General features: G+C 37.2%; 1 protein-coding gene and 1 pseudogene across 1 annotated transcript; both read right to left on the reverse strand.

Moving 5' to 3' along the window:
- Positions 1-40: 40 nt before the first annotated feature.
- LOC139948681 (uncharacterized) lies at positions 41-5,236 on the reverse strand (annotated as a pseudogene).
- A 2,265-nt stretch (positions 5,237-7,501) lies between these two features.
- On the reverse strand, positions 7,502-9,701 carry LOC139949213 (uncharacterized). Its single transcript, XM_071947608.1, has 2 exons — positions 9,255-9,701; positions 7,502-7,720 (listed from the first exon to the last, which is right to left on the reverse strand). The coding sequence occupies exons 1-2, from the start codon at positions 9,699-9,701 to the stop codon at positions 7,502-7,504; spliced, it is 666 nt and encodes a 221-aa protein (XP_071803709.1).
- Positions 9,702-10,931: the final 1,230 nt, after the last annotated feature.

The raw sequence follows: 10,931 nt of genomic DNA on the forward strand, positions 1-10,931 counted from the left end.
CGATGACAATGATGTACAAACGAGTATTGAACCTACAATGCAGCAAAAACGAACGTGCCAAAAGTACTTACACAATATGATTATTTATTTACACAAGTAATACGCACAATTCCCAATACTTTAATCTAAAGTGACTTCTTTGCATGTACAGCTACTGTCTAAGATTACTTGGGTCCTTTAGCAACCAGTAACCAGAGTTATTGACAATTACCGAACGTGTAGAGTGCCTTTAACTTTCATTCATCAATGGAATAACGAAATCTACTGCATTTTCCGAAGAACGTCTCATCAAGAAAGAGAAATGAAAAATTGATACACAAAGCTATTACCAGCCCAAAGTTGAGATTTCAAACACTAGAGTTGCAGCAGACTAACCCTGTATATTGAATCAATTTTCTCAAAAAAAAAATACAGGCCAAGAATATACACCAGGGTCCAATTCCATAGAGTTGCTTAAAGGCAGTGGACACTATTGGTAATTACTCAAAATAATGTTTAGCATAAAACCTTACTTGGTGACGAGTAATGAGAAGAGGTTAATATTATAGTATAAAACATTGTCAGAAACGGCTCCCTCTGAAATGACGTTGTTTCCGAGAAAGAAGTAATTTTCCACGAATTTGATATCGAGACCTCAGATTTAGAATTACAGGCAGGCAACATTTCCTCGGATATCAGCTAATTTCTGTTAGTTCCCCTTTTTAGGGGGTGAAGTTACAATTGCATGCCTGTATTTTATAGCGTACCGAAATCTCAGTAATTGGCTTTGACAAACTAAATAATGGCAAAGTTGTGGCCGTATCGGTATCAAGCGACTTTGGCTATGGCTCAGGCCATTGGTTGTTTCAGGCCCCTTGAAGAAAGGAAGCTAAGCCATAGCCACTTCCAAAAGCCATTTGTTCAGACCTGGGCCTAATTCAAAGAATCGTGTCAGCTGGAAAAAAACCTGTTCACTGCTGTGCAGAAACGAGCAGGCTACCAGTCACTCTGTACACGTGACATGGTAGTGAGGTCGGTAACCTTATTCTGTTCAACATATAAATTTTGTTGTGATTAGCTACTTTTTGTGCTGAAGAATATCCATGAAAGTGTGACTCGGCCCTTAGTGCATGACTTTAACTTTCATGCATCAACGGAATACAACAAAACACAATCTACTGCATTTTCCAAAGAACGTCTCATCACTGAAAGGGAAATTAAAACAGCTAAACCAGCCCAAAGTTAAGATTTTCAGACACTAGGGTTTTTGCAGCAGTTAATTAATACATGCTCTACCCTATCTTGATTTCTGGTAGATACAGTTTGGCTATATGATTTAGCCATATCCCAGCTATGGCTACGGCTGTTGCAAAGGGTCTTTACTCTAGGCCAAGCCAGATTTGGTACCTATGGCTACGGCTGTTACTTATGGCTACGGATGTTACTAAGGGTGTTGCCAAGGGCAACCCATGCATGATGATGCAGTGACCGAGCTGCAGCTTAAGCCGATGATTTCAAAAACTACCTCAATTTTGCTTGTGACTTGGTAAGCTTTTAAAAACGTTTTTATAATAATTATAAGTAAAATGACAGCTACTTTTATAGCACCCCCATAAACTCATTGTATTATGGAACTACGAAACAATAACAATACTTTCTCTTTGAACCTATTACCCATGCACACTAAACCCTTGCACACCAAGTTGAACATCTTGAAGAAAAGGTTGTAATTATTATTACTATATGCATTATGTATATAATGTGTATGTAATCTAAAGTATGAAACAGAAAAATACCTAAATTACAGTTGTAGTAAATGTGTTGTTAGTCAATTGGTGAAAAACAGTTTTGACATTTTGTTAATCCACTTTAAATTAACTCAAAAACAGAGGTTTTGATAATCCTGCTTAAATTAGCTCAAGAACAGGTTTTGATAATCCTGCTTAAATTAGCTCAAGGACAAGTTTTGATAATCCTGCTTAAATTAGCTCAAGAACAGGGTTTGTTAATCCTGCTTAAATTAGCTCAAGAACAGGTTTTGATAATCCTGCTTAAATTAGCTCAAGAACAAGTTTTGATAATCCTGCTTAAATTAGCTCAAGAACAGGGTTTGTTAATCCTGCTTGGATTAGCTCAAGAACAGGTTTTGTTAATCCTGCTTAGTGCTTAGATTAGTTTAAGAACCGGTTTCGTTAATCCTTGAGTTTCGTATTTAGGCTCTAAATCTTACACAGCTCTGTACGACGATATTAGCAAAGTCAAAGTCAATGGTAGCAATCCCCTGGGATAGTTGGCTTGCATTAATGAAGAGTGCAGTCACATGGCGCTCTACTAAAAAACAGCTAAGTTCGGTGAGAGTCTGGTCGTTCGTGAACTGGCATGTTTCTTCCAAAATCCACTGGTACAATCCTAGCCCAGGCATCTGCAAAAAAACAATAGTCAATTTTGGCATATTAGGGTAGTTTATGGTCATGATCGGTAGCCTACAGGCCCTATGGACGGATGGGGGAGGGAATGATGTTAAAGCAAAGTTAAATCTGGAAGCCTTATTCTGAATTATTAATGGTTACGAGTGTTCAAGTTTCCCTTAGCTTCCCGAGTTGTAAAATAAGGGAATAAAGCGGTAGCGACGAGTACTTCAACGGCCTTTATTATCGCACCCCTTCTTTTACACCTTGGGAAGGGAAACTCGAACACCCCTCTTTTATTCCCATTCATCAATGCCCTTTGTTGAAAAAACGTTACAAAAAGACATAAAATTTGAGGTTTGAAATATTTTTTTCCCTATAAACTTTGTGAAGAATCTGTTCGATGCGCGTGGGTTGTGTGTACGCGCGCGCGTTTAGGTTACGCGCTGTTTTGTTAGCTATGAATTGCGTTCCGCGTGATGTTCTTGCGCGCCCGACGGCTGGTCATTAAACCACCCCACGTGACGCGCTCTCCACCAATAGGTAGAGAAACTGCCTGGGGTATTACATGTACATGTACATACCTGCACAAGTTGAACAACTTCTCCGTTTGGTTTACGCACTATAACAAGAGGTTCAGGTCCCAATATTAATAATAAATATTATTATTATTATTATTATTATTATTATTATTATTATTATTATTATTATTATTATTATTATTATTATTGTTATTGTTATTGTTATTGTTATTGTTATTGTTATTGTTATTGTTATTGTTATTGTTATTGTTATTGTTATTGTTATTGTTATTGTTATTGTTATTGTTATTGTTATTGTTATTGTTATTGTTATTGTTATTGTTATTGTTATTGTTATTGTTATTGTTATTGTTATTGTTATTGTTATTGTTATTGTTATTGTTATTGTTATTGTTATTGTTATTGTTATTGTTATTGTTATTGTTATTGTTATTGTTATTGTTATTGTTATTGTTATTGTTATTGTTATTGTTATTGTTATTGTTATTGTTATTGTTATTGTTATTGTTATTGTTATTGTTATTGTTATTGTTATTGTTATTGTTATTGTTATTGTTATTGTTATTGGTATTGGTATTGGTATTGTTATTGGTATTGGTATTGGTATTGGTATTGGTATTGGTATTGTTATTGTTATTGTTATTGTTATTGTTATTGTTATTGTTATTGTTATTGTTATTGTTATTGTTATTGTTATTGTTATTGTTATTGTTATTGTTATTGTTATTGTTATTGTTATTGTTATTGTTATTGTTATTGTTATTGTTATTGTTATTGTTATTGTTATTGTTATTGTTATTGTTATTGTTATTGTTATTGTTATTGTTATTGTTATTGTTATTGTTATTGTTATTGTTATTGTTATTGTTATTGTTATTGTTATTGTTATTGTTTTTGTTATTGTTATTGTTATTGTTGATGTTATTGTTATTGTTATTGTTTGTTATTATTATTATTATTATTATTATTATTATTATTATTATTATTATTATTATTATTATTATTATTTATTATTATTATTATTATTATTATTATTATTATTATTATTATTATTATTATTATTATTATTATTATTATTATTATTATTATTATTATTATTATTATTATTATTATTATTATTATTATTATTATTATTATCATTATTATCATTATTACTATTATTATTATTATTATTATTATTATTATTATTATTATTATTATTATTATTATTATTATTATTATTATTATTATTATTATTATTATTATTATTATTATTATTATTATTATTATTATTATTATTATTATTATTATTATTATTATTATTATTATTATTATTATTATTATTATTATTATTATTATTATTATTATTATTATTATTATTACTGATTGTCCCAACTGTCGATGAGGAGTTTAGGAATGACTCCCGATCCATAAATATGTCGGGGAAGTTTTCGAGGAGTTGTTTGTTCTGCTGCTCGGTGAGTGTCACAAACGAACTCTGGTATGTCGGTTGGACATTTAGGACAACACGGTGTTACACTAACGTAGTCGTCGCAGTACGACGACGACGACACGAAGACGGTCACCATCGCCAGCGCGGTGATGAGCATGGTTGTCATATAATGTGGTTTTGTTTTTGCTTGTGATCTGAGGCAAGAAAGCTTTTTGTGCCTTTTTTAGTCAAACATCACTGCATAAACTGCAAAGGCCTATATAAACATGAACGCCCAGAACGAACCATAGACTAGAAATAATAATATTATATTTGATCAATACACATGTAACCATGTGTGTAATTTTCAACACATTTTCATAAACTGGGGAAAAACCCTGTTTGCGGATGCTCGCTAACGCCAGACATGTTGAGTTTGAAATAACAACTGAACCTTTTGATGACAATACATGATGTACAAACGAGTATTGAACCTACAATGCAGCAAAAAAAAAACGTGCCAAAAGTACTTACACAATATGATTATTTATTTGCACAAGTAATACGTACAATTCCCAATACTTTAATCTAAAATGACTTCTTTGCATGTACAGCTACTGTCTAAGATATACCTTGGGTCCTTTAGCAACCAGTCAGAGTTATTGACAATTACCGAACGTGTCGAGTGCCTTTAACTTCCATTCATCAATGGAATAACGAAATCTACTGCATTTTCCAAAGAACGTCTCATCAAGAAAGAGAAATGAAAAATTAATACACAAAGCTAAACCAGTCCAAAGTTGAGATTTTCAAACAGTAGCAGACTAGCCCTGTAGGAAAAATCCATTTCTCCAAAAAAAAATACAGGCCAAGAATATATACCAGGGTCTAATTCCATTGAGCTGCTTAAACACTAAAATAGGCCAAGTACATCAAAATTATGCTTGCCAGAATAAAGTTACCCACCAAAATATTATGCCACATGCACCCTTTCCAGCTGTATTCTGCAAATGTTTGCTATAAAGCTATATTAAATTGCTTAAGCAGCTTATATTTTGCTTAAGCAGCTTATATTGCTCAGAAATGTTCTGCTTAGAAAGAATAAGTAGATACCAGTGACAAATGGCTGGCAACCTTATTCTAGAAATAGAAAGCATAATTGGGTTGTGCTTAGCTCGTCTTTGTGTTTTTAAAACAGCACGATAAAATTGGGCCTAGGTTGTCTGCTGACACAGAACGTTACTATTAATTTATTTACAGGCAGGCAACATTTCCTCGGATATCAGCTAGTTTCCTCCTTTTTCATTCAAAATTGAAAAATACTTTACAAAATCATTGGCCTTTTTTTAGTTCCCCTTTTGAGGGGGTGAAGTTACAGTTGCATGCCTGTATTTGATAGCGTACCGAAATCTCATTAATTGGCTTGGACAAACTAAATAATGGCAAAGTTGTGGCCGTATCGGTATCAAGTGACTTTGGCTATGGCTCAGGGCATTGGTTGCTTCAGGCTCATTGAAGTAAAAGGAAGCTATGCCATAGCCACTTCTAAAGCCATTGTTCAGACGTGGGCCTAGTTTCACAGGATCGTTTCAGCTGGGGGAAAAATTGTTCACTGCTAAGCAGAAACGAGCAGGCTACCAGTCACTCTGTACACGTGACATGGTAGTTTGAACGGTAACCGTATTCTGGTCAACATAATTTGGTTGTGCTTAGCTACTTTTTGTTTCAGCAGGAAAAAGCTGTTCACTGCTAAGCAGAAATGAGCAGGCTACCAGTCGCATTGTACTCGTGACATGGTAGTTTGGTCGGTAACCTTATTCTGGTCAACATAATTTTGATGTGCCAAGCTACTTATTGTGCTGAAGCAGATCCATGGAAATACACCCTGTCCTGATTTCTGGTAGATACGATTTTAAAGCCATATCCCAGCTATGGCTACGGCTGTTGCAAAAGGTCTTTACTCTAGGCCAAGCCAGATTTGGTGCTTATGGCTGCGGCTGTTGCTAAGGGTCTTTCCTCTAGACCAAGCCAGATTTGGTGCCTATGGCTACGGCTGTTGCTAAGGGTCTTTACTCTATGCCAAGCCAAATTTGTCGCATATTGCTACGGCTGTTGCTAAGGGTTTTTACTCTAGGCCAAGCCAGATTTGGCGCCTATGGCTACGGCTGTTGGTAAGGGTCTTTACTCTAGGCCAAGCCAGATTTTGTGCCTATGGCTACGGCTGATACTAAGGGTCTTTACTCTAGGCCAAGCCAGATTTGGCGCCTATGGCTACGGCTGTTGCAAAGGGTCTTTACTCTAGGCCAAGCCAGGTTTGGTGCCTATGGCTACGGCTGTTGCTAAGGGTCTTTACTCTAGGCCAAGCCAGATTTGGTGCCTATGGCTACGGCTGTTGGTAAGGGTCTTTTTACTCTAGGCCAAGCCAGATTTGGTGCCTTTGGCTACGGCTATTACTAAGGGTGTTGCCAAGGACAGCCCTATGCATTATGATGCAGTGACCAAGCTGCAGCTTTAGCTGATGATTTAAAAAACTACCTCAATTATGCTTGTGACTTGCTGAGCCTTTTAGAAACGTTTTTATAATAATTATATGTAAAATGACAGCTACTTTAAAACACCCCCTTAAACTCATTGTATTATGGAACTACGAAACAAGAACAGTGCTTCCTCTTTAAACCTATTACCCATGCACACTAAACCCATGCACACTAAGTTAAACATCTTCGAGAAAAGGGTGTTATAATTATTGCTATTTGTATTATGTTTACATTGTTTATAGAATGTTAAGTATGGTTTAAAGAATAAAATGAAACAGAAAATACCAAAATTACAGTTGTGGTAAATGTGTTGTTAGTCAATTGCTCAAGAACAGGTTTGTTAATCCACTTTAGATTAGCTCAAGAACAGAGGTTTAGTTAATCCTGCTTAATTTAGCCCAAGAACAGGTTTCGTTAATCCTGCTTAATTTAGCCCAAGAACAGGTTTCGTTAATCCTGCTTAATTTAGCTCTAGAACAGGTTTTGTTAATCCTGCTTATAAAATTAGCTCAAGAACAGGTTTCGTTAATCCTGCTTAATTTAGCTCAAGCACAGGTTTGGTTAATCCTGCTTAAATTAGCTTAAGAACGGGTTTTGTTAATCCTCGAGTTTAGGGTTTAGGATTTAGGGTTGCATACCTCTAAATGTTGCACAGCTCTGTACAACGATATCCGCAAAGTCAAAGTCATTGGTAGAAAGTCCCTGCGATAGTTGGCTTAAATTAATGAAAAGTGCAGTCACATGGCGCTCAACTAAAAAACATCTCAGATTGGTGAGAGTCTGGTCGTTCTGGAACTTGCATGTTTCTTCCAAAATCCACTGGTACTTTCCTTGCCCGGGCATCTATAACAACAAAAGTCAATTTTGGCAGTAGTTAGGTAGTTAGGGTAGTTTATGATCATGATCGGTAGCCTATAAAGACAGATGGGGATGGAACAAAATCTGAGTTTATCAAAAGGTTCTTTGATTGAGACCGGGGTCGCACGCAATTATGTCCTCTATGCAATATAGGTTTTCTCGGTCAATTTCGGAAAATGAGCAGCCAATTTAACCACCAGCGTATTCTATTTCGCGCAAAATCGAATGCTACTTAAAAGAGTCATTCGATTTCGTTTTGGGATTAGTCAAATGTAATGTTGCGTCATTCGAATTAACAAAATAATCATTCAATTTAACAGTTCATCAAAGCAGCATTCAATTTCGCGGACGCTTCTTGAGGCGTGTGTGTCACGAAAAAGAATGACGCTACGCTAAATTGAACAGAGTGCTAAAAAAATTTGACTCGACCCAAAACGAAATTGAACGGCCGAATTCTGAATTCGAAACGCAGTAACAACTGGAGAGGCAAATCAGCTTTAATTCGAACGCATGAAAATTTGACCGAGAAAACCTATACTATCCGGAGGACATCATTGCATATGCAATACTATCCGGAGGACATCATTGCATATGCAATAATGTCCGCCCGGCCGGACGCTGCTGCATAAGACAATTGTGTCCGCCCGGACACATTTGTATATGCAGTTGTGTCCGCCCCCGTGCAAAACCGTCCTTGCAGTAAATTAAACGCCATTGGTCGACGGAACAAGCTCGCCATTTTTTTTAACGAGCTATAATTGCATGTCATGAATGATGGGAAATGTTCGGCCGGAGTGGGTATTCGCTGCAATAATAATTTGTGAATATTCATGCTGCATAGCGTACATGTTGGTTCAGTGAATACCAAAGACCTTATCGCAAATACCAATGCGCAAGCGCAGACTGTTGAATGAGGTGCATTGTGGGATAGATATGAATCAAATTTTGCTACCAGCTAGACCACAATGCACCTAATTCCAAGCTTTACGCGCGCGCCCCAGTATTTGCGAAAAGGTCTATAGATATAGAATAGAATAACTAGATCGGCCGCGCGCGCGTACAAACGCGGGTTCTGGCATGGGGGCTGCCATTGCCTATCTCCCGTGTACATTTTAGACTTTTTGCCGTCAGCACGTGACATTTAGCGCGTCAAAGGCCTATCTCCCGTGTTCATTTTTGCGCGTCGCCTTTCGAACGTGAAATTTTTACCGCGTCCATGGCGAACAATTTATTTTCTACACAGTAATGGCGCGTATGTACGCGCGGCCGATACGCTCGCTTACGCGCGCACATACATGTACATGACTGTACATGTACATTTCCACCGGACGGTTTTTGCGTAGCCCCGGACACGATTGCATATGCAAAAGTTTCCGGAGCGGACAGTATTGCACGGCGGACACAATTGCATCTGACACTGGTTTCCTGCGTACCAAATAAATATTCCACAATGTCAAGAAGAAGAAAATTGTCCATCCCGCAATAGAAGGGAACCCATTACATGTAGGCCTATACATACCTGCACAAGTTCAACAACTTCTCCGTTTGGTTGAAGCGCTATAATAAGAGGTTGAGATCCCAATATGGGCGGGCATACTCTCTGAGACACCGATCGACGTGCTCTTCCATCGCCTGCAGGTGACTGGCTAACTGTCCCGACTGTCGAGGAAGAGATTAGGAATGACCTCCGGTCCCTAAAGATGTAAGGGAAGTTTCTTAGGATCTGCTGGTTCTGCTGCTTGGTGAGTGTCACAAACGATCTCTGGTATCTGGCATTGTACAAGAGTTGAGGATCTTGTTCAATTGCTTCAATGTCAGATCTCTCGGACGCGATGCGTAGTAGTTGCGGGGCATCCAATTGGTCAATTGGTTCGGTTTGAACAAGACCGTATGAGTAGGCTCTGCAGTACGACGACGACACGAAGACGGTCACCGTCAACAGTGCGGTGATGAGCATGGTTGTCATTTTGTCGGTGTAACACTTCTGAGTGACGGACAACACCACTAGAGACGATCCAACGGAACGATTCGAAAATGTGTGTCTGATTAGTCATAAAAACGAGTACAGCGTCTGTATGGCAGATATATGTCGTGGTTTTTGCTCGTGATCTGACGCGAGAAATTTGTGTAGTTGCGTAAACTGCAAAGGCCTATCAACGCCCAGAACGATTCATAAACTAACAATGGTATTATATTTATTTTATCAACCCACATAGTGACCATAAGTGTAATTTTCAACTGGGAAAAATACCATAGCCTTTTTGCGGTAGAACGCCAGTCCCTGTGGGCGTTTGAAATAACAACTTATGAACTTTCTGATGACAATCCAGGAAGTATACAACAGAGTATTGAACCTACAATGCAGCAAAAACAAACGTGCCAATAGTTCTTTTCATGCACGCAACGCGATTATTTATTGTATACAAGTAATAATACTGCTTACATCTAAAGTAACTCCGTTATGCCCAGCTACTGTCTAAGATTACTTGGGTCCTTTAGCAACCTATGTGGCCACCAGAGCCTTTGACAATGGACCCTTCCCATGAAATATGCTAATTACATTCACGCATGCGTACAGATCCTGTTGGTTGGCAAACGCCATAGAGTTGTGCGCTAAGCAGACGCGCAGTCGCGTCTGCGTCACGCACCCATTAGCCGTGTACAAAACAGCGCGATGTTCCCTCAATTTGCCAACCAAAACGTTAGTGCGCACGCGCTATGTGCAATTTACATATTTCATGGGAAGGGTCTATTACCTAACGTTTCCAAAAGTGCCTTTAACTTCCATTCATCAATGGAATACAACAAAACGATAATCTACTGCATTTTTCAAAGAACGTCTCATCACTGAAAGGGAAATTAAAACAGCTAAACCAGCCCAAAGTTAAGATTTTCAAACACTAGGGTTGCAGCAGTTAATTAATACATGCAATTCCCAACACTTTCATCAAAAGTGCCTTCTTTACATGCCCAGTTACTCATTCTAAGATTACGTGAGTCCTTTAGCAACCAGAGTTTTATATCGTATTCGTATAAATTATTTCTAATTTGTATTTATTACGGAAAAATTGCCAAATAAATAATAAGAAATAAAAAGAAATAATTTGTACATTTTTCTGTTGATCTAAGTTCTTAATGACATGTCAATTTTAATGTCATTATCATGTAACATACCTTTTGAAATAACCCCGTAAAA

Source organism: Asterias amurensis, chromosome 16 (assembly GCF_032118995.1).
Source record: "Asterias amurensis chromosome 16, ASM3211899v1".
In the NCBI taxonomy this organism is placed as follows: Eukaryota; Metazoa; Echinodermata; class Asteroidea; order Forcipulatida; family Asteriidae; genus Asterias; species Asterias amurensis.